Source organism: Aphelocoma coerulescens, chromosome 3, assembly GCF_041296385.1.
Source record: "Aphelocoma coerulescens isolate FSJ_1873_10779 chromosome 3, UR_Acoe_1.0, whole genome shotgun sequence".
NCBI lineage: Eukaryota > Metazoa > Chordata > Aves > Passeriformes > Corvidae > Aphelocoma > Aphelocoma coerulescens.
Window position 1 is genome coordinate 33427070 of NC_091016.1, and position 24407 is coordinate 33451476.

The 24407-nt window shown below is 37.2% G+C and overlaps 1 protein-coding gene across 4 annotated transcripts in view; it reads left to right on the forward strand.

Annotated features, from left to right (window-relative positions):
* The window catches only part of PRKCE (protein kinase C epsilon), a 285664-nt gene that overhangs the window by 93473 nt on the left and 167784 nt on the right, over positions 1 to 24407 (forward strand). For all 4 annotated transcript variants that reach the window (XM_069009762.1, XM_069009763.1, XM_069009766.1 and 1 more), the window contains one exon: positions 5772 to 5835. In XM_069009762.1, coding sequence (XP_068865863.1) covers positions 5772 to 5835 — 64 coding nt within the window. The remainder of the gene's footprint in view (positions 1 to 5771; positions 5836 to 24407) is intronic.

Here is a 24407-nt window from a genome sequence, read left to right on the forward strand (position 1 = left end):
GTAATGTGAAATTCTTAATTTTCAGATACTGTTAATAAATAACATTTGCTTAGCTATTTTGCTGGCCTTATGGAGCTTATTGCAAACCTGTTCATTTCAGTTGAGCTTGATAGGGATTCAGATGTAAATGCTGGGGTAAGTTGGCAAGTTTAATCATACCTCTGGCTGTTCCTTTGGTCCAGAGTTTGCTTCTGTTCCAATAATCATGGTGGGTTTGAAAGTTTTAAAATTACTTGGGCTGCAGTCATTTTGGCTATATTGAAAAACATCAATGTTAATGTTTTATTTTCTATTAAATAATTTAAAATATGTGCTCTATTAGCTATTTAAATGGAAGCAGAAAAATCTTGTGGCCAAAGAACAAAAGACCAGCACAGACTTTCCAGTTATTTTCTATTAGATTATAACTGTTTTTTCATACGCATTTTCATGGAAATAATATTTACCAAAATTAATAAATACCTCTAAAAACAGCAGACACAGAAACCACCCCCCCTTCAGCCTTTGCAGCTATCAGCACTTAAAGCACAACCTCTTCCCTCCTCCTTCAGAGAAGCTATGTGTTCAACAAGAAACTTTGTTATGCTGTACTCAGGAAGGGTTAAAACATACTGACTTCCCAGGTCTGACATGAATCAAATAACCATCTGCAGTGACAGATCATGTGCTTGGAGGTTTAGGCTTTAAGCTACCCAAATATCAGATAATCCTAGAACATCACAAGAAGAGGTGCAAAGCAGGTTTTATGATTTATTTCTTTCTGTTTCTGTGGCTTATACAGTCCATTTAGGTTTATACTGTTGCCAAAATCCTTAACAGCTTTTGGTTTGAAGGGGTTTTGCTGTGTTTCATATCCTGTCCAGCTAAGAAAGATCAGAGTAAAACTTACTCAACTTTTGTGCCGTTAGGAAGTTCAGTTATGAGAAATGCATTTGTCTACTCATTTTTTATTTCAGATCTGGATTCATGTCAATGACTGTCCTTAAATTTCTCTTGAGACAACTTGGCTTTTAAATGAATACAGTGCACGAAATCTCAGGTGATGTCCTTGTGTTGGAACATGGTGGCTGATGGACTCTGTTATGATCAAAGGAAACCCTATGGCAGTGGGACGCCGAGCCACTGCAGACAATGGTTTGTCATTTGCTTACAATAGGTCTCACGTTGTGCCATAGAGCGTGAAAAATCTGTGCTGATGCTTTTAAATGGAATGAAAAGAGCACCCCCAAATGCTGGTGGAATTATTCAGGCTGTACATAAAATCTAACTCATATTCAAATACGAAGCATCAGTGCAACACAAGTATTTCCATAGCATATTCTAATCTTTCTCATCCTTTTAAGATTAGAGAGAGTGTTTGGTTTCCTTAGAAAATCTTGGTCTAAGAGAATTCTGTCCAAGTTTCACACTTTTAGGGGTGGGAATTAATGTCTTACACCTGAGAGGAGGAAAATGATGAACTTCTAGTTGAGCTTAGGGCTCAGTTTTTCAGAACACTTAGGAGTTAAAAACTTGCAAAAAGCAAACCTCCAGGAAAAGCTGGACCATTTTCACAATTTTCTGCATAGAGTAAATTTTGCATTAGTCCAGAGTTACCCAAGAATTGTGATCCATTGAAAATGCTGCAGAGAAATATTTCCGCATACTTTGTTTGGTATTTTTTTTACTGATGGGTATTATCTGAATGAAAAAGAAAAAAAATTGCCTCCTAGATATGTACCCATTAAAGCTGTCTAAAAAAGAGAAAAAAAAAGTTCTTCGTAGTGTTTGATACTGCTGGAAGACAGGATGTGTGTTGTTTGACAGAGTGAAGCTTAACTGAGGAATAGGAGGAATGGTCCAGTGAGTAGTCTGGGCCTCCAGAGAGCAGAGCTCGGTTCTTGTTTAACCATAGACTTCTTGTATGACTTGCCAGAAAGTCATTTAGTCTTGCTTGTGCCTTTGGGAGTATCCCATTTTGCAGATGGGGAACTGTCACAGAAGGGTGTTGAAAATAAAATCCATTAATGCCTGTGAAACTGTATAAATGCCTTCAATATGCTGAAGCTTGGCCTTGGTTTCAACATGGGTTTTCCTCTGAAAGTATGTCTGGTTTTATGGATGGTTGCCTTTTGTTCCCTGAAACAGGCTACTAACAGGTTTTATTCAGGCCTGGAGTTCTTGATGATCTGTGCTGCTTTCCAGCAATGATTGTACTCATCTCAATATGCTGCCACATGTTGTTATTTGAACAATATAGAAGTTGTTTAAATTACCTTTTTAATTAATGTTAACTTGCAGACGCTAAGACTGTGTTTCAACAAAAGTCACAGCAATAGCATGGGTCACTAACAGGATAAAATGTTTTGGTGATCAAAGATTTTGCTCTGGGATAGTTGTTCCATTTTTTGCTGCCTGTGGAAAATGTGATGTATGTGTGCAAGGTACATATTTTGCTTACAGCAAAGCTGCTCTTGTATCAACTCCTCTGTCCCATCCCTAGTTTGCATCTTGCCTTGTTCCCTGGTGTCATTTTGAACAGTAACATCTTTTTAGATGTCTCCTCCTAAGTTCTCTCTGCATGTATAAAAGCTAGGCTGCATTCAGAGAGAAGTATTTTTAGTCAAGGAGAAGGGTCGGAATCAGAATTGCTATGATCAGACTATTTCCAGTGCATTCAAGGATGTCTGTTCTATTCAGCTAAATTTGGCCAGTCATTCTGTTTCTGGTTACGTGTGTCTAGAGGTATTTCACTTCCATGGCGTTTGGTGAAAAATGCATGGGAACTTTAGATTTTGCTGTATGCATCTTTTGTTACTTATTTATAAAATGACATTGCAGAGTCTAAGCATAGTTTAATGCACAGATTGAAAAGAAAAAGCATGCATATTCTAGTAGTCTGTTTTGGAGGTATTTATGCCATTATGTTTCTAGGCATTAAATTAGACATTTTTAATAAATAATTAAGATTGAATCAGTCTTTTTTTTTCTCTGTTTGGCTTGATACATGAAAGACCTGAGATGAAAAGAAGGGTTCCTATCAGTCTAGGGGATTCTGGTTTTGTTATGGTGTTCATTTCATATGTAGAGTCAGCTGAGATAGCTGAGCTGCTGGCTTCTGGCACAAGTACTAATTCCTGTGACTGATAAGACTGTCAGTGCAAGTACTCACTGAAATGAAATGTGAGTGTTTTATAAATCTAAAAATAAGAGTATGTCCATTTCATTCTTATTGGTATTAGAACATATGAAGACTGAAACATGATGTCTTTGTAGAAGAGACTTCCTTTTATAAATAGTTCGTTTTTCTTAGAGCATCAGCAAAATTTCCAATTCAAAATCGCTGAGCATCATTTCCAATAAAATGTAAATTGAAACAGTCCACTTGCTGGGTAATGGAAACTTGGTTTCAGGCCTCCAGTCTTTTTCCTGAGTTGCTTCCAATGCTGGTTGTAATTAAAGGGGCAGGACAGAGATTTTGTGCTGATGGTCAGTAACTTGTCCAGATGCCTGATTGTTCTGCGGGGATGGTGTTGGGGGTTTGTGTTTGCGTGCATGCTGAGATTTGAACTGCATAAAGTATTTCACTGAAAGCGTAACCAAACAGTGTATAGTGCTGATACAAACACAGCATTAGACATGTCTGTCTTTAATACAGCCATCTGTTGAGTGCTATAGCAGTTTTTCAAAAGCCTCCCTCAGCATAGACATCAAAGTCTATTCATGCACCTGTGCCTCTGATCTTCTAATATTTTTCTTATTTAAAAATGGCAAAGGGAGAGGAGCAATATTTGAAGATCAGCAGCTTTATTTAAAACAAAACACAAAAAGCCAAAATCCCCCAAAAAACTCCCCCACAAAACTCAATGCTGCCAATTCAGAAATTGTTAAAAATGTATTTTTTGAATATTCAACACTATTATCTGTAAAAAAACAGACAACCACACTTTCATTTTCTTCTCCCTTGAGTAACCCCTGGCCTTGCTAACACTGTTTCCTGCCTGGTCTATTTACAATACAGCTGCTGAGATCAGTTTCTTGATCCATTGGTCCGATGACATCAGCTGGACCTGTGAGCTCCTCTCCCAGCCCTGTCTTGAAGGACAGAGAAGCATCTCTGTGAGGAGGTGGTCAGTGGGAGGAGGAGCTTGCATCATCCTGATGCATTCAGCAGCCATGGCCCAAAAGACGAGAAAAAGCCTCTCCTGTAAAGTCCTCTCGGGTGATGAGAGAAACCTGGAGACAAAACAGGTGGCCCCACAGGGCTGCCCACTGAATGTAGGCTGGCAAAGCCTGGCATAGCCCGGTGTTCTGGTGTCCCCTTCCTCATTTACTTGCTAATTTGTGAAGACCTACAGGTTGATCTCTCAAGTTATTAGGGTGAATTGGTGATCTCCTGGTTCTCACTTCCTGCTGGCCTAGTGCTGTACCCTGATGTCCCTTGTGACAGGAGAGGGTCAGCTCAGTGTCGTTTGCTGGCACAGGGGAGGCAAGGCCACCTTCCCCTGCCGTGGCAGAGCAGGAGGTGTGGAGGGAGAGGAGGCTGCGATGAGGAGGGAGGGGAGAGCGCCTGTTCCCAGCCACAACCTCTGTGACTGGTTGCCTCAGAGTACCAGAAGCATTGGGCGAGTTCTGGGGTTTTTGCTGTGAGAGAAGAGCACACATCCCTGCCTGGGTCCAGCCCTGGGCTGCCCCCATTCCCAGCGATGGGTCTAATGGACAGTCTGGGGCTGCCCTGGTGCTTCCTTGACCACCCACTCCCATCTGGAGTGGTGGGACACAGGACAGGTCCTGGCAGACAAGGCCCCTTGCAATTTTATCTGTGTTATCTGTGTTTTCCTACTAAAATAGGTTGAAAATACAGTATTAATGAACACAGTGTCACATCACTCAGTCTCTGAAATCATGTGACAACTGCTATGTGACAGTACAAGCTACTGAATACAAAATGTTTTAGTTACAGTTTAATTTTTGAGAGGTGTGTTGCAGCAAAAATAGTTTTTAATTTGTTGTGTCCCGTTAAGAGACTCAAAATGCAGCAATATTTAGATTTGCTGATGAAACTTGTGATAAAATACAGGAAGATCTGTAATAAGCTCTTCATTGTGGTGCCTAAACTTACCAAAGCTTATTCCCATAGCCTGTGGAATCTTGGAAGTACAGCAGCTTGATATTGAGCACCTGTATATCATGCTGAGTGAAAGTGATCTCCACATGGGCAAAGACTCCTTAAAATCTACCAGAATGGTGCAGAAATAAACAAATTTTGTGTTTCAGAAAAGGAGGATAAAGCATGCATTTCTTTCTCCCATTGGGGATACAAAAGGAGTATTATAAACACGTGTTAACCGGCTGTATGAGCTGTGTGTGTTCATTTCCCCTGTTCTGTGACCAGAGCTGATCTGTCTTGCTGTCACAGTGTTGTTTTCCACATTTGCATATCCGGGCTCAGTATAAATTACAGTAAAAAAAAGTTACTCAATTGTAGCAGCACTTTTTAACTTCCTTGAAAATAGTGGTGCTAACGTATGTCAGAACAGTACATTACATATTTGATATGTAAAATTCACTGAGCTCAAACTTTCCAAGTGTGCACACTTCTTTTTTATTCCAGTGAAGGTGCAGGGTCCTCAACATCTCTTTGCAAAAGGAGACTCTGTTGGTAGTGAATGTGCCCTGCCTACACCTTGGCTTTGTGAAGTTTGGAAACTTTGTGTTTCCTGATGTGCAGTCACTTGCTTTGGGAGCCATTCTAAGTTTGTTTTTTTTTCTTTTTCTGTTCTTGATTACAGATTGACTTGGAGCCAGAAGGGAGAGTGTATGTCATCATAGACCTTTCAGGATCGTCAGGTGAAGGTAGGGACTTTAAATGTTTTATCTTACTCTTCCATGAATGAAATCTCCAAGGGTCTCTGCAATGAAACTAGTAGAAGAGATGTGTGCTGATGTCCTCTTAAATATGTATGGGCTCAAGTTAAAATGAACGCATTTTGATCTCTGCCTTTGACTCAATAAGCAGTTGGACTTCATCTTACCCTGTTAATCACTAATGGTAACAATACCAGCTAAAAGGACAGTAATGGAATTACCATATTTTAGTAGTACTAATTCCAGAGAGAACTTCCAAGTTCTTTAATTTTTGAAAGAATGCTAACCCTTATGTAGGTAGAAAGGATAAGGTGCTTTTTAAATTATTCTAATAGTTGGTATTTTTCCACTAAATACTTTCTTTTTCAAGTAAAGTAATGACTGAAATGTTGTAATTACATGAGGTATTTTCATTTTTATGACACACCACTTACATGCTGGCAAAAGTGCCAAGTATGGAAGAGAAGTATTTATTACATTCTTAAGAAAAATTCTAAAAATAATTTTCTGCTGCTTACTTTATACAGTCAAGTGATATATGGTAGGAATAAGAGAATTTATGAAGAAGCAAATCTGTGTCTTAGTCATGCACTTGGTGACAGCCTGATCTGCTGAAATGGTCTATGTGATTGATTACCTTAAATTATGTCCAGCAATCAGCTTTGATCAGCTTCCCCCAGAAGCTCATAGAGTTCAGTTAAATGAGGTTATCGTCAGTTCACAGTGCATGAAGAAGATTCACATGAACCCTGACAGGAGCTGAAACCAAAAATGCTGTGAAATGAAATTATTTTGCCTGGCACAGTGGAGAAACAGTGGAAGAGCATGTTTATCTTTCTGTTCTTTGTAATGAATTGCTGCACTCTGACCAGCTACTAGCAGTAGCTTGCAAAAGCACATATTGCTATAAATCCTGAATTTTAAAAACAAAGGAAACTATTATTTAAACTTTATCTTATAGCCTCTTTTTGTACCCACATAAGATATGCTTTACCTTTTTTCTTCCTGCATATTGAAGAAAATATCAATTAAATAGTAGTTTCCACATATCTTTCTGACTGGCATGAGAGTGATCAGCTGAAATATGGTTAAAGGCATTGGTGTGATTCTGTCACAGGGCAGGTAGATGTTCTTCCAGCCTTCCACTGATAGCTAATTGATACCCAGGTGAGCCTACTGTTACTATTTCATCCCAAGATGCATTCAGGTGTGTCAGACTGTCAAAGGGCAGGAAGAATGGTGTTATATGGTTCTTCAAAAGTTGTTTAAAACTCTCTAACCTTTTCCAGAGGAGAGTAAAAAATGGCTATCCTAATGTGTCCTTTATTATGTGGTGCATTGCCCAAATGGTGACACTCAAAAGGTGCTTGGAAAGAAATTTGTGTTGCTACAGGTAGCGTTGGAGGGGAACTCAAATGGAAACAGGCCAGTGAGGGAAGACAGTTTATGAAATACTTATGGGAAGCCCTCAGGAAGACCAAGAGGGTTTATTTGAGGTGTATTTGGTAGAAATTTAGAGAAGTTGGTGCACTTACAAAATGCAATAGAACTTGTACACGTTTAGAGCTTTCCCATGCAATTAAATAACTGTGGGAAAGTGTTGTGTAGAAGTATTGCAGAATTCTCTAGGAGGGTTATGGTTTTACTCACAGAGGAAAGTGGGCCAGGTTTGTACAACTGTTTGTAAACCATTTTTATAGTGTTTTGTTAGCGGTACTATGAAATCCTATTATTGGACTGTTTTATTAGGGCTGTGGCCTAAATAATTTTGGATATTTAGCTATGTTACTGAAGCACCTAACTTAACTTAACAACTGTTTGCATCCTCGTGTAGTGAACAGAAGCACCTACACCACATGGGGAGTAGCTTATTGTATGTGTTTCAAAATGCCTCTCATTTTATGTATATATGCATATATATGTATGTAAAGAGAATGTATCTGAGGGGTATTTTATGAATTTCAATGGGCCAGTTCATTGTAGTAAATCTGTATTTCTTGAATATAAAAGGAACATAAAGTTATACTAAGTGCATCACTTTTGAGTGGCCAGGGTTGGTTGAAGTGATTGCTAGTCTTGACCAAATTTCTGAGCCAGGAGCTTGGTTTTGCACTCCAGTCTTCACTGTGAATAGTAAGAGTACACGGTGCACAAATTGGTATCACTTTTTCACCTGGAATTTTGGAGGAGCAAAATTGGCAATTTATGAAAATAGAAATACTCATAGCAACAATTTTAACTGGAGGAAGCAATCAAGTTGCATATTTCTTGCAGAAAGTTACTCTATATGCACCAAGCACTCTTGTCTTGTAGTGAAAATCTGGCTTGTTTCTCCTGTGTGATACAAGCAGGTTTCTAGTTACCAGCAGTCAGTACTGTAGCTTCAGTTATTTGGCACTTCTAAAAGCTCTGTCAGACATATCCAAATTCTCTTTTGATATAATTGACTTAAGATTAGTTCAATCCATTAATATGGACAAAGAGCATTGTTCTCTACTGCACTGCCTCTAAAAGACAAAAGTCCTAATTTCCCAAGCGAGCCCTTATGTGATGAGTAAATTGGTACATAAATTGAAAGTAAGCTTATGTTGTTACCATATCCCTCTTAAAATTCAATTGCTGCTTAGTCCCAGCTGCCAGATTGCTTATCCCTCTGCACTATTTGCATTTGTATGGCAAAACAATGAAAACAGTTCATTGTTATAAGCTGACTTCCTCAACAAAAGCACACAATTCCTGTTCCTCCTCCCCTCCTTGTGTAAGCTGAATCATTCATGGACTTGTGTGGCTTAGGTGAGCAGAAGAACAGATGGAAATGTAGCAGATTACAAGGGCAGGTAAAGAGTACTTCTGCTTTTCCCTAGGCAGAGACAGACTTGTTGAGAGCCACCCTAGCATATCAATATCAGCCTCTGGCCAATATTTTTATGTGGAATTATAGAAAGAATGGTAAAGTCGCTGGCTTTGCTACTTGCAGTTTCCAATGGATTGTTCAAATTTCAGGGATTTCTGATTTGTTCTGAAAAAAATAATTTTCTAGAACTTGCTTCTGTTCAGTTCTAGTCTTTAAAGCAGAAAAAGATTGGAAAACATAAATGCTAAAGTCTGAGAAGTGGAAATCAAGCTACATAAAAAGCCTTTACAAGAACAACAACAAGCCCAAGAGGAGTGTTTTTATCATCATCTTTTTACACTAAGCCTGTTTTGGAGCCTGCTTATAGTTTCTGAATGTTTGTACTGCACTGATAGGGATGGTGAGGAACTATTTATTTTAGCAATCTTTTGTAAATTCTGTAGTAGGAACTGTCCATCCCACATACTGAAAAGAAAATGCTAAATAAACTGTTTGTCACACAGACGGTGATGTTCTCGAAAGTTAGGATTTAAATTTTTCTGCTAAAACATGAAGGTTTCCATATTGTGCTTCCAAATCAGTTCTGCAAAATACTTTACCATTTTGGTGATGTTGACATAGGAAGAGGGTGAGAAAACAGCTCTTAAAATAAGTTTTTTTAATTCTCCATTTGAAACGATGTAAGCAGTATTTCTCTAACACCTGTGAGTCACGTCTTTACACTTCCTTTGCCAAAATTGATCTGCAGGGTTATTTACCCTCTGTAGATTTACTTTATTTAAAACGAGTCTGTGCATTTAGAGTAAATCTACATTTGTTTTCTGTGAATGGAAGCAGCTGTATCAGTGGAAACTTCCCAAATGTAGATATGCACTAAGGTGTCTATTCATTGCCTAAAATAACTGCAACAGTTAATCATTAAAGTTCTATTTATAATTTCTTTTGAATAATTTTCATACTTTGGTTGGATTTCTTTAGGTGTTTTTAAGTAACTGCCCACTCAGAACTTTAAGGGGTATTTCAAAAACAAATCCCTTTGGTCAAACAGACAAATGCAGAATGTGGCTTCTCAGAGCCTGACACAGCATCCAATACTATGAGTTGGAATTTGTTACATAGATTTATTGGAATTTGGTACATAAATATGTACTGTGCCATATGCAAGCACATAGCATCTTTAAGAGCAAGTATTTCCGATAGCTTGCTTTTGGGAGACCAAATCCAAGTGTGGGTGGCTGCTGTTGTTGTTATTCTACCAAAATAGTTTGTCATTCTTTCAAAGCATGTAATCAGTCAATTCTGCTATTAAGTAAACATTTGGTGACTCCCCTTTATGTATGCAGTTATAAGAAAAACAAAGTTTATAGTAGGCTGGTGTTTGTAGAAAGGAATTAGCTTGGAAAAGATCCATTGTATTTATTCTTTTGCAAACTGGGTCTAATGGTCGCCCTGGCTTTTAGTCTTGTATCTTGAACTTCTGCCTGGGCTATGGAGAAAGGTGTGTCTGTGTATCAACCTGTCAGTGAACAGGAGAATCTGCAAGACTTGCTGCCTTACTCATTTCTTAGGGCTGCTTGTTGTGCAAGGTCATATTGATTTTCTCTATTAATGCAATGTTGCTGTAGTGTATGCAGTATTTCTATGCTGAAGTGCACTCACTGACTGTTTTATTGGCATGCTTTGGCAATGTCTTTACATCTATTTTTTCATCTTTTTCTTTTAGTTCTTATAGAGTTTTGTAATTAAAGTTTTTTGAATTATTTGATAAATACTTAAGAGCTCCAGTGTATCTGATTAAGATCTAAATGCAGGCTGAAAGTTTAAAACTTAACTAATACGATGACACAATGATTTGATTTAAAAACTGGAGTAACAGATGGCCAGCAAGTGGGTAAGAGAGGTAAATTGCCTGAGGAATGATTAAAAACATTTCCAGCAAAGTCAGTTTTATATATACTGAAAGACAGGTGCTGCTATATTTAACAGCTTGTGACCTGCCTGGTGCATTTGTCATTGGAGATTTCTTCTTTCTTTGGAGTTACTGGTTTATGTGGGACACAAACATATACAGTTACTTACAGTAGCTTTCTGCCAACTTAGGAATTAAGTTACCATTTGAAATTTGTCAATATTAAATCAACTGTGGATGACTTCAGAATGACCTTGACATGTTAGGTTTTTTTTCTTAGCTGTGTTTATTATAAGTAACATGTAATAAAAATTTAAGAACTATTCAAAACTCTATGTTTTATGTCTAATCAATTGTAGTGGTTATTTATCATTGTTAGATGTTATAATTTGCATTATGGAATTGTCTTTCTATACAATCACAGATTCCCTATTTTAGAGTGGGCAGTTAAATTGCAATAGAACACCACAGCTTCCAATACATTCATCTTCAGATTCATCTGCTTGTAAGGTACTGAAGTTTCACCAGATGAAGAACATAAGGTGACATTTTACAATAAGGCCTGCTAGCTGAAGTCGTGGTATTTTGTGAATGCAAAACATTTTGTTTAGGTTTATTATTTGTCCTTTTTGCATTGAAATAGCCAACGAAACAGTCCTTAGAATTCTGACTGCACCAGGTTATGTATTTAGCATGTAATTCAAAATACATGAGTTTGTAAGAGGTTTTCCCATTCTTCTTAGCTCATTTACTTCAAGGCTCTTAGGTTTGCAAATATGGTTATTGTTGATTGGCATGTCAGGACAGAAGGTCTGCATGAGTAAAGTATCAGTAGAAGCAGAGAATAATTCTTAATGCCATTTTTGTGTCCCATACTTGATAAATCTGTAACATAGATACAGCTTGTTAATCAATATATCCAGAGGATTTGTTTTAGGCATTCAACTTCGGTAGAATTGATACAGCAAGAAAAATTGTATTTCTGTTCCATGTTGTAGCATCCTTTTGCAAAAATCTGTTCATAGAAAAGATCCCACAGGATAAAAACTTCCTCTACAATTCCTAATGTATCTCTTTGCCAGTGCTTTTCCTTGAAGTACTTGTCATCATTGTCATCATTAATTATGCTACTTGTTCTGTAAGGGCTCAGTGAATGAGATCTGGTTGTGCCAGTTGCTGTCTGAACAGAGGACAGTGGAAGGTGCTTAATCAGAAACCTCAAAGTCTAAATCAGGGAGCATTTTTGCTTGTTTCAGGAATTTGTGTTACTGAAGAGTAGTGGTTGTTTCAGGAATTTGTGTTACTGAAGAGTAGTGGTTTCTTTCACTAATATCTTTTATTACGAATACAACTTGGACAGGCTGTTTGTCAGTTCCTTGGAACCCTCAGCTGCTGATCCTAAGGTGCTGAATAGGCAGTGAAAGAACCCTTGGGTTTGTTCAGAATTTCTATTATTATGACTAGGTAGATAGACCTCAGACCTAAATATTCTTCTGGTAGGTGAAGAGCAGGTCACTTTTCTTTATGGAAACATTTCTCAATTTCTCAGAAACCTTCTCAGAAGGTACAGATTTTTCTTTATTTCCGCTGATTGATCCCTTCATCAGGATGTATCTCTAGGCCACCTTTGCTATTCCCCTGGCAGTGGCATCTCTCTCAGAAGGTTCAAGTTAATCACCAGCTTTTCACTGCAAGTAATTGCATTTTAAGATTTCAACAAAGGAGTCAACCTTCTTTATTGTAGTAGTTTTCTCTTTGCAGGTTTAAACACTTGTTTGTAAATGTTACATCTTTACTAGATTATTTTTGTTTGTTTGTTTTTAAATGAGACTGGATGGAGTTTTTAATAACCCATGCTCTTATGGTAAACACATGGAAAAAAAGAGTCACAGAGTTTTTTAATTTCACTATTAAAAACCTTATCTCTTATTTTGCCACCCAAAATTGCTTGAACATTCAACTTACACATATTCTTACCTTTCTCTGTATGTTAATGTGAGAGGAAGCTGAGTGTTGGAAATGTCTTAGGCCCCTAGGGAGTCTGAGGAGAGTCAGTAGTTTAGTCAGTGTGGACCTCTGAGGGGGACCCAAGTAGCCTCTGTAGCTTTTCCAGAGCTGTAGGTGGAGCAGAAAGGAACTTCACAAAAGGACCTGTTGTGGGGCAAGCAGTCTTCCAGTGGTAAAATGTAAAGTATCTGTGAAGTAAGGATGCTGTTTGACATCTGGGAAACTATTTACTGAGACTCAGCAAGGCACTTGAACATTACGTTTTTAGACTCAAGGCTGGGGCCTTTGCTGGAAGCTAAAATAATCTGAAACTACATGAACAGGACAGTGGTGAACTAGCAGTGCTAACTGGGTGGTTTCTGTCTTCAGTCACTTGATTCATGTAGTTTTGCAAGTTAGAGCTCTTCTACAAATGCAGCTTCCCTAGAAGTTCTTGAGAATAATGTGTCCTCAGGGAGATACAGGGTTTGAAGTGTCAATATTGTATAGCTTTTCTCTTCCTATGGTAAAGCAAAATACCCTGTCAGAGAAACCATGCACACATTGGTTGCTCTGCTCTGTTCAGTCTCAGTAAGGAGGACTCCAATCTAAAGGTCTAATTTCACATTTTTCTTCATAACTTGGATAAATGTAGAGTCCTACACTGGCTCTTCGGCTTTCCCTCTGCTGGCTTCCCTGCTTTAACAGAAAAACAACTAACAAACTTAACAACAACAAACTTAACCATAATCTTCCTTTTCAAAACTCCTTTTGTAGTGTATCAACTGTGGACCTATTTCCTTTGAAGCTCTGGTTTTATGCAGGTAGGGTTTGGGGAATTACTTTTTCTCCCCATTCAGATTTTCATTTCTTCAGTACCAGATCAGCACTTATTCAAACTACAAGTGAGGGAAAAGGGTAAAATCAAAGAAACAAAAGAAACAAACTGACTTGCAAAGTTTTCTCCTTCTGCTATGCCTTCATTTTCTTCTGAGGGATCATGCAAAGCCACTACTAATATGCTTTTTCTCTTGAGTCTCATTTGGTTTAAACTTCAGATACCTCTGTGCTGAAGTGTGGATGCTTATTGCAAAAATGGAATTTTTTTCCCTGGTTTCTTTCTCCTTTTGAAATTATTCATCTCTTTTATGACTGTGTTTACAATTGGAAGGAACCCTTAACCATCCAGAAAATTGAATTTCTAGTTTGTTTGGTTATTTTTCTTTTTAAGCCAATCACCCAACCAAGAAAAAACCCACCAAGAAAACTCACCAAGCACTGCATTTATACTAATACAGAAACATGTAGGTTATATTACTCAGTCAGACAACTTTCTCATCTCAATTGAACAACTCTAAATAAATCTCTTATTTTCCCCAGTCTGTTAGAATATGTCAATGTCAGTAGATGACTGTAATACCTGACTCTGGTATGTATTTGCTTCTTGGTGCAGTAGGTGCTGTATTTCTTCTGAGACAAAATCTCACCCATTGATAGCATGGCATCTGAGAGTACATATTTTTATGCTGTTACCAAAGTGACAATGACTGGAAAGCCTGAGAAGAGGAGCTGTGAAATAATAGTCTGAGTCCACGTTAAGTTTTTGCCTCTTGCCAGCTGACACTGACTTGAGTAATGGCACAGGTATTTATTTGGGAAAATGAACCTTGCAGGCTAACAGTTGAACCCCAAATTTCGTTTTAAAGGTATCTGTGCACACGCAAATCAGCACTTGGTGACAGTTCAGTCTGTTGGTGCATGAGCCTTTTAAACTGCACTGCTCAGGGTAGAGGTTCTCCAAAGGGTGCTTATATGAATTTAACTTTGTGTGGCAAATGCCTTCATAAGGAACATCTCTCCATGGATTTATAGCCATCCCTTGGATTGTATCCAGTTAGCTGATTGAACATCTGGTAAGCATTGTGTGTTTGTACTAAGCCCTTACTGTATAAAGCTGGCTCAAGCTTTTCAGGCAAAGATCAGCGACCTTTCCTTGGCGGGCTTTTAGCCACTTGCCAAAATAAATGCTTTGCAGGGAGCAAGACACTTGAAAGATTTGGCTTAAAGGCACCTTTATATTGTACTGGAAGAGTTTGTACTTGCTTAAGGAGAACTGAAAAAGTAGGCTGAAAAAGTATTGAAACTCATATCCTAACTCATGTTCCTAACTGCTGTCGCTCTCTTTTCCATTTATGTAGTAAAAGCTCTGATTTCCATATGTTGGGGGTTTTTTTTTAACAAAATCGTGCAGGGCCTTTGGAATAGGCATGTTTAATTTTATCACTGCCTATGCCTAGTGTGTTTTTTGAAGAAAATGAGAGGAATGTATCAAATGAAAAGCTATAGTGGCATTTTCATACATAAGTGAAACATGAACTAGTAGTAAGTTTTGAAATAGAAATATATGTTTTGAAATCTATGTATGGCTAGCTATTTCATAATAAAGACACAACAGAGGTGAAGCCAATGCTAATTTTGTATACCATGATGTGATGTGAAAAATGCATCTAATATTATAGTTTTGGGGGGTTTTTTGTTGTACTTCATAAAATACATAACCCATACACTTATGATTTGTTAGTGTGTTACTCTACACTTCTGCTGGTGCAGTAATATGCTCTGAATAGATTTTTCCCTCTTCACCCTTATGTCTCCCAACAATAGTCAAACCTGTTTATTGTTAGGGTAATTGAGGTCTTGGTATAATCTGATTAATCAATTAGGGGATGAGTAGATGAGGAAATACATACATTAAAGACAGGTCTAGCCATGTTCCTGGCTATTCCATGCATCAGTTGGATTGTGAAAACTTACTTGTTCTGTGAATGTCAAGAACCAAATGTCTACTGCCTTCCACATAGCCTGAAAATCTACTATTTTACAGTAGTATAAACAGCTGGAGCTTCAAAAAGATGTATTCTTTGAGTGTAGTCTTGAAAGGTTAAACTATTTGAGCCTTTTCATGACTGTTCTGTACTTGTGGTGGGAAAAATTGTTTTGCCACTGTAAAAGGCAGTCTCTGAAATTAAAAATGACTGAGTAAAACTTGTATCATTTGCAAGTTAGAGTTTTTAAAATGAAGCTTCAAAGAGAGCAAGGTGCAAGTCCAAAAAGGAATATCAAGCCCTTTTGTTATTTCTCTGAATTTTCAGGAGGGCTATACTAAGCTAGTATTGCAAGCTGAGACTCTAAGCCCTGCCTGCTACTTTGTCTTTTTTTTTCCATTATATACTTTAGTTTGCTTTCATTATTTCTGCCATATGTCTTCCATGTATTTATCAAAAAAGTGGATTATATATGATAGGTATCAAGAATAATGTAAAATACAAATTTTAATGTGCACTAGCAGCTTCAGCAAACAAACTGCCTGATATTTAGACTTGCAGCTATTGCATGCTGGGTAGATCCCTGAATTCTTGTATAGGAAGGATGAGGTATATTTCTAAGAAATTAGATTTCTGTAATGTCTACACACATGCACACACTAAACTTAAGCATTGATAAATAGTCAAATAATATCAGCATCTAGGTCAAAATACTCAACCTGAATAAATCTGAGGAATTTTAATAACTCCAGTTTGCACCAGCAGGGCTCCTTCCTCCAAGACAGAACAGATAAAAACAAAAAAAAGAAAATCTTGTTTATATTACAGTATTGTAAAGGAACACTGAGAAGTTTGCCTTTTTTTATTTCTCTGTTACAATTCCCAGATCAGTACCTGGAAACTGGATCTTTCCAGTTAATTCTGGAGCATGTGCTTTTCTTCTTTATTAGACTTGGTGTTTTAAAAAAATCGTCAATACGGCATTTTCTAAATTCACCATGGAAGTCTGCTCTGCTGTCAATGGTGCTTTTTAAAGGAAGCATCTTTCATTGCAATTCATGAACATTCTGTAGTAGATAAAAGTGACCTAGGGTATTTGTTCACCTCTGCCTAAAACACTGAAAGCAGCTGTACTTCTCCTTTTCAGAGCAATGTAATTGTTTACATTTGCACAGCAATATCATAAGGCAAGAAAGGAAGAAAGAACTTCTTTTCCCCTTTGGACTTCAGAAAAATGAAACTGTGTGAATGTATAATCACTTTCAGACTTTGGTCAGGGTTCTTCAAAACCTAGATATAATAGCTGTAATAGGTATAATATTTAACTGTGGTATGGCAAAGACCTGAAACCATCCCATGTTCTGTTTGAAAGAGTGCCCATCTCACAGTCCAGTTCTCCTGCTAATCCTTTGTGAGGACTTTATTTGGGACTTAGTAAAAATCAGATGTCTACTATGGGATTGTCTTCTCATCTGAAGAGAGCTCCACAGGCAGAGGTCAGAATATTAAGATCAGGTTTGATGCTTTGCCTCAGGGGATGAGTTCTTAGTTTTACAAAAACAGTCCTTTGCATTTCAGTTGAATAAGTAAACCAGCAATGCACTGCCACATGTTCAATTAACATTATATTTAATATTATATTCAGAAGCAGAGTTCACAAATATTTCAGTGCTTTGTAAATGTCAGCATGAGAATCGCACCTCATACCTGCTAAACAGAGGAAAAATAGGAAGAAAAAGGTCTCATTGGCTGCAAGCAGAGAAAGGAAAATTTAAATAGTGGGGAGTTATTTTTATTTTTAAACTACAGCAACTTGAGTTTCAGTATCTGATTTACTTTGATTTTAGAACAGCTTGAGGACTAAACAAGTTTTTACTTACTTTTAAATGCTTTAAAGTGTTTTTGAAGAAAACTAGAGTTAATGTTTATAAAGAATTCTAAGAGGTTTTTTCTAAAATTAATTTGTATGCGCCCTATAGTTGTAGCAGATTTTGTGAATAACCACAATGGCAGATGTTTGTTTTAGAGCATGCAGTTTTTGTGTGCTCAGAGTTTCTGGAGTGAACAGAAATATTTAGTTATTATATTAAATACACTTTGAGACTTGTGCAAATCCAGTACTTCAGGCAAGATAATATTAATGCTAAATATTAATAAAAATGATGAACTCATTTCATAATAACGTTTTTGAGGCTGGGATTGTCTGGTTAAACCCCATAACTGCAGTGATTTGTACATCTGCCATCCTGACTTTGGGCAAGGTTCTTCAGTGCATCAGCAAACTTCTCTGGAAAACAGGAGTATATCTGTCTATTGTGCTGCAAGGCTAATATTAGTAAGTGGAAGCTTTCCTTAAAAGAAAGAGCTTTATAAAGACTGGAAAAGAATTTGAGATTTAGATTTATATCTTCCTTTGAGTAAACTGCACACTCTTCGTTGAAGGACTAGAAAGCACACTTAGTGATGTAATGACCTTGATGTTAATAAAATGCATTTACCCCTATTTCAGAATAAAAAAAGAATTTTTCTTTTGGGGGGGGATATGTGTTTTAAGGATTCATTATTGTTAAGATCTTTTTGCTGGCTGTAGTTACTAAATTATAGTCGGGCCCTTTTTCAAAATCCTTTCTCAGAGCATTTTACTGAATATAATACTTTATGTACAAATGCAGGAGTTATTAGTCAGCAGTTAAACTTCTAAATTTGACAGTGGCAAATGACCATTAATCAAAAATAGTTTTGGGGGTTCTTTTCCCCAAAGTGTGGCGGTGTACTGGATTTCAAATTTGATTTTAAATTATCAAAACCAAAGTAAAACAGAACCTGACTCAAGTTGTGCCAGGCAAGATTTAGGTTGGATATCAGGAAAAATTTGTACATCAAAATGTGCAGCCCAGGGAAGTGGTTGAGTCACCGCCCCTGGAGGTATTTAAAAGAGCTGTAGATGTGGCACTTAGGGACATAGTTTAGTGGTGGAGTTGGCAATGCTGGATTAGTGATTGGACTCAACATCTTAAAGATCTTTTCCAGTCTAAATGATTCTATGATTTTATGAAGACTTTGCAATGATTTCAGGATTTGTAGATTTAAATTCTTTAATTATTGTTTGTTTGGGTTTTGTTGTTTTAATTACTGGTTTTTGTTTTAAATAATGGCTTTCATCCCCGGTCTTTATTATTAGAGAGCATAAATTCTGCATACTTAGGGAAAGTCAGACATCTGACTTATGGAAGAAATATTTGACTTACTCATGTAGTCTTTGTTGGATACCATCAGTACCAGAAATTACACCTCTTGTTTTGTTAAGATACTGCTTTGGAGGGTTTGATAGTGTCATTGCAGAAGAATGTATACCTCACTAAAAGTTATTTAGCTTCCCTTAGGTAGATTAAGCATTTCCCTTATCTGTGCTTCAGTGTTTGACTAAGTTATGTAAGAAAATCCTGTGTTGTTCAAGCACTTTTCCTAATTTTTTGACTGGGAAAAGGGGAGGAAGACTTCATACATTCAGTAATATCTTGTTTGAGCTCTTCTCTGAAGGAACTCATGGTTTCCACCAGGATAGCCAAGCCAATTGCCCCATTAGGATGTGATCCAGCTTTTCATGTTTCTGTTTCTTTGCACCACTACAGTCCTTGTTATTTACAGCTATGTAATTCTGTATTGCTCCAGAAAGGCTGACTTGGGCTATGAGCTATGAAATGGCATGAGCCCGTGTTTCTGCATTCTTTCCTGGGTCTCAGCAGGCATCACTGGAACTCTTGCCAGAGACTGGACAGATCACTTGAGTTGTCAGGCACATTTTCTGACAAACTGAGAACGGCAACTTGGTGAAATATTTGGAGTAGGGAATACAAACATCTTTCTTCTATGCCAGTTCAGCTACACATAAAGAACTATGGAAAGCATTGGAGAGTATTTAATTTCATTGCTCTTGCCTTTGGAAAAAGATAATTTACAAATAACCTTGTGAAAAGTTGGTGCAATGAGTACTGTCAAATACATTCTACACAGTTTCTCTGCAGTGTTCATATTTTTTTTCCTAGGCAACAAGACTCCTGATTCCTAATTCAGTATATGGTAAGAGTAGTCAAAGCAGTTTTCCTTTGCCAGTTGTATGGCAGATGCACAGGCTATAAAAGTTGTATCTGAGAGCTTGCATCTTCTTAATTTCTTTGCCCAGACTCTTTTAACCATATAAAGTATTAAAATGGAACTATCATGTTACCAAATTCTTTTTCTGAGTCAAGAATACCACATGCTGTTGAAGTCACAGCTACCATCTCTCAGGGTTGTATTTACATGATAGTTTCATACTGATTCCTTCTAACAATACTGCTACTACTAACATTACTGGTATTGAAGGACTGCATGAAAGACTAAAAGAGGATTGGATTTGCTACAACACAGTTGAGACTGAAATTATTGTAGCATTTCCAGTCTGAGAAAGTTTGGGTAGCATGAGGCACACAGTATTTCTTCTGTGATTGTAATGAAGGCAGCTCAGTTCCACTGAAACGATTTTACATCAATAAGATAGTTGGAAGACAACATGGAAAGAATCCAACCTTCCAATTTCATACCTACTTTAGAGAGACTGAGAAAAGAATCTGCCTTTTAAACATCTGGAATCTATTTCTTCAGTTTTATGGTATTGATGTTGGGTTTTCTTTTATTCATTCTTCTTCTCTGTTTCTGGGAGACATATGGTTGGGGTTTTTAATTAGTTAGAAAATGGAAGTTTCTGTTAAGGATTATTCAGAATAAAGTTAAATAATGGCATTGTTAAATTCAGTAGGATCTAAATTTTATTGCTAGTTTCCTATTTTTATGGCACCCAACTAAATATTTTCCTTCTTTTCCCATGTAGTCCTTCTTCCTCAAATAACAGCTGAGGACGGACTTCAGTTGGTATACATTAATCACAGACGAGCTGAACATGAAGTGTGCTGTTAAAGATTATGTAGTTCCAGTTTAAAAGGATCTTTTTAGTGTTCTCAATGTGATGGCCTTTTTGGAAATTTGCTGCTACTTTTGTGTAGCTGTGCAAGCAGTAGCATTTCAGAAGGTCGTTTTCTAAGAAACCGGCACAAAACCTCAGTAGTTGTGAAGAAAGATTTTTTTTCTTTCAATTTTTATTTTTTAAAGACGTCTTTCTTTCTTTTTTCTTTTTGGTTACTATTGTTGGTAGCTCCTTCCAGTGAAGCCAGTGGAAAAGTTGGGGCACTTAAGGCAAATGGTCTCTTGAAGCAAATACCTATCCACAGAAATCGGTGTCAAACCAAAGCTTTTTCTCCTTATGTTCCTTAATTTCCCTGAGATGTAGCCACGTACCTCATTTAGGTTCTTGTGGAAATTCCACCTGTTGTCTGTCCCTGTAGGCACTAAAGCCTTAATCTGTCCTGTATATCTTTGTGTGGGGTTTGATTATGCACAGCTCTGGGTACCAGTGCATACAAGTAGTGTCTTCTCTTGCTAAACCAAACAAAGCTTGTTTTATGCCTTGTTACAATGGGAGGAAAACAGCAGACTACCATTAATTGCATTGTTTGAATTTGTAGCTAAAAATCAAAGTCAAGCTTCTTTTTCTCCTTGCTACTGTGAGGTTGGATTGTATTCATTATCTTGCTGACTGGCCTGTGACTGTCTTCCCTGGCTTCCTGCTGAGCAGCTTATCCCGGCCCCAAGTGCGTTGCTTCCCCTTCCACTTCCTGCCAGCTTCGCCTCCAGAAGTGCAGGCAGGCCAAAATCTGAAGTCCCTGCCCTGACAAAACTGATTCTTACTTGGATATCAGTATTTGGAGCTGTAATTTCCTGTAAATCCTTCCTTGCTGGGCCCTTTAAAGTTTGCTATAGTTAGGCTAAGTAAAAGTACTATATAAATGACAGAGTCAGTTGAACAGCAGAATGGATTTTCCTCTTTGGTTTGTTTTGGAAAGACCACTGAAATATGTAATTGCTCTGGGGAGAAGTCATGACTTTACTGTGGCAGTGAGACTGTGGCTGTCTATTATTTGGAATTGACCCTTAGCAGGAAAAAAAAAAAAAATCTTTGCAAATTATAATATTTGTGTTTTATTACAAGTTCTAGGGATAAATTGGCCTGCCTTTATGTAGCACTAATTATGCATGGAACTGCCAATCCCAAACACCACTTGTACAAAAGCAAAAGCTTTTGAGAAGATAAACAGAATCCATAGGAAAAACATACTAAATAGGAGATACTGTTGTTAAAAGACCACTCAGTTACAAAACCAAAATTGATCTTAACATTGTAAATATGAAGAAAATTTAGACTAAACTGTTTTCATCAGTCAAAAGGAGACACACACACATATATATGTATTTTTGTAATTTAAATAAGTAATTTATAACTGAAAAACTTCTCAGGAGCGCCTGGAAAATGTTAGTGTTCAATACGATGCATCAGAAAAATTAGGAGTTTCATTATGCTTTTATCAAGCACATTAATAATAGATAATGATTGCAGTAGTATTTGTATTATATTGATACTGTATTAATATTGATTTTACATAGGTTCTTTTTATGTTCACATGACCAAGTTGCCTTCAATTTTAAGTCTAGATTATCATTTTGCCTTTCTGGAATATTCCCAGGTAGAATAAATTTTACCACTTAAGTGGAAGATGCTAGAGTAGACTAAATATCCAGTTACTAATTTGGCTGGTTTCAGGTTGTCTTGTCAGAGCAACTTGTTTCTGTTGCACTGTTTTGTGGTCTCACCTAAATATCAGTACACATCCCAGAATTTCATTTTGCACCTAGTTTCCCCCACAACAATAATCTTCTTCTGAATGAAAAAAACCTAAGCAACTTAAGTGCATCATGTGTTTGCATCACAGCTGGTGACAAACCTCCAAAATGAGTGTTTCCTTTATTTGATATAGTCAGTCTTGAGGTAGATACATAAAAATATTTAAATTCCTTGCAAAGAACAAGACTGTTTTGTAAGACTGGCTTTTGCTTCCTATTTCTTCTTATGACGTAGTGGTAATTTGTATGTTCCTTGTGGCAAAAGCACAGAAATACTTGTTTGAAAATGAAATTAAAAGCCAAAGCAAATTTTTAATTGTTTCTGCAAGTAAGAAGTATGAAAATCTTGCTAAAATTTAAGCAGCCACTTGACTATGCAGCAAACCATAATGTAAGGTGTTTTCAGTGTTTTATCATCTCTTATTTGAGGTATGAAATAAAACTGGTGTTACAAACAAGTTGCAGTACAACAGGTTATGTAATTTAGAATTAAAATATTATATAAACTATAATCTTGATACCATGGTCTTATTCCTTCTGCTGTTGATGTCATTTATATGGAAAGCAGCCAAGGTTTCCTCTGCATAGCAATAATTGCATTTATATGGTATTTCTTATCATCATAGTACACTTTATATATTGCTTAAGCTTTACATCTTTAGAAAATCTGGTTTTATGTGTACAGAGATGCTGCCAGACTGGGAGGATTATAGACTAGTGAGTTGGTCAGTGAATACAGAACTCAGGAAGCTTCCTCAGCAAAAATGTATTTGTGACTTTGGACAAGTAATCAACTTACCCCACATGTCAATTCTGTTTGTATGGGAGCACTGTTACTAAATAGGACTGCCACAGGGATAAAACACATGGAAAATGAATCGGGCAGCTAGGGCTACAAAGAGACTGGAGCATGTTGGAGTAGAGATTGTCATGATGCCCATGCTAGGAGCCTGAACTTGGACAGTCAGGTGTTGCGAAGAAAAAGATGATACAAAACTAATGGATATATCTGTTCCAGATGCTACATGACAGAAGCCTTTTAAATCCTTTTTGTTAACAAGAAAGAGCCTTTCTGATTCTGGAGGAAAATATAATTAGAAATGTTGGTACTTCTATTTCTCTTTTGTCAGTACTTCAAAGCCTCCAGCTAGTAGCAAGTTCTTTCTTTTTTGCCTTAGGCCATCAAACTGTGGCAGATTATGAGGCAGAATTGTGTTTTGGGAGCTGGGCACTGGAGCTTGGGTTCAGTCCTCTAAAGGAGGGCTATCATCTGTGTGGTCCCTATTGTATTCTCAAATCAAAACTCCTGAATAATCTGAAACTGAAGTTCAATAACTTTAAAATACGTATTTTTGAACTGCATACATAGATGAAGGAAATACATCAGATTGTTCTGCCAGTTTAGAGGAAAAGCTGCTGGTGCAGATTCTGGTTTGCTCTGCTACCCTAACCTGTCAGCTGCTGAAGGCCATGACAAAGATCTGCAATGCAGGTTTTTCCCATAGGATCAGCCCTAGGCAATCTTTTTGGTGTTTTTGTTAGCACTTGGTCACTTCAGAGATGCAGTGGAACCCACAGTATGCTTCAGCTGTGACCTCCTTGAGAAGAAAATCAAGTCTAGGTAATAAAGCCATGCAATAATATTGACATGAAAGTGATTAATTTTAAAGCTATTAAATCATGACTGAACCTCTTTTCAGAACTGAGCACCATGATCCTCATTCATGCAGGGTGAGTGGGGATTGCTGATGCACAGGTTGCAAATCAAATCCTTTATCCTGTGTCTCATCTGTGTGACACAAATAAGGGAAAAGCAGCAGCTTAATGAAAGGGTGCAAATTTAAATTTTTTAACATAAACTCTTCCACATTATAGTTTTAGTGTAGAGTATCAAATTAGCTCTGATTTGCCAAGTCTTTTATCCATATGCTAGTCACTGTAATGTAAACTATGGACAGTCCAATTTTCATACTGCATTACCTGGAAGCTCTTGGAAGAAGAGAGCAATTGATTATGAAAATAGCTGAAATATCTTTTAAAGCTACAGAAGTTCATGTCTGAAATAGGCAAACTCCTTGGAGGAGTTTCTTGTTATTTAGAATTTATACACTTGATGTTCAGTTCAAAGTATTTCAACACGTTGCTCTTACCTGAACAAAGTTGCATTCAGTAATAGCAGAGGGAATGGATTTTGATTTGTAATTGATTAACT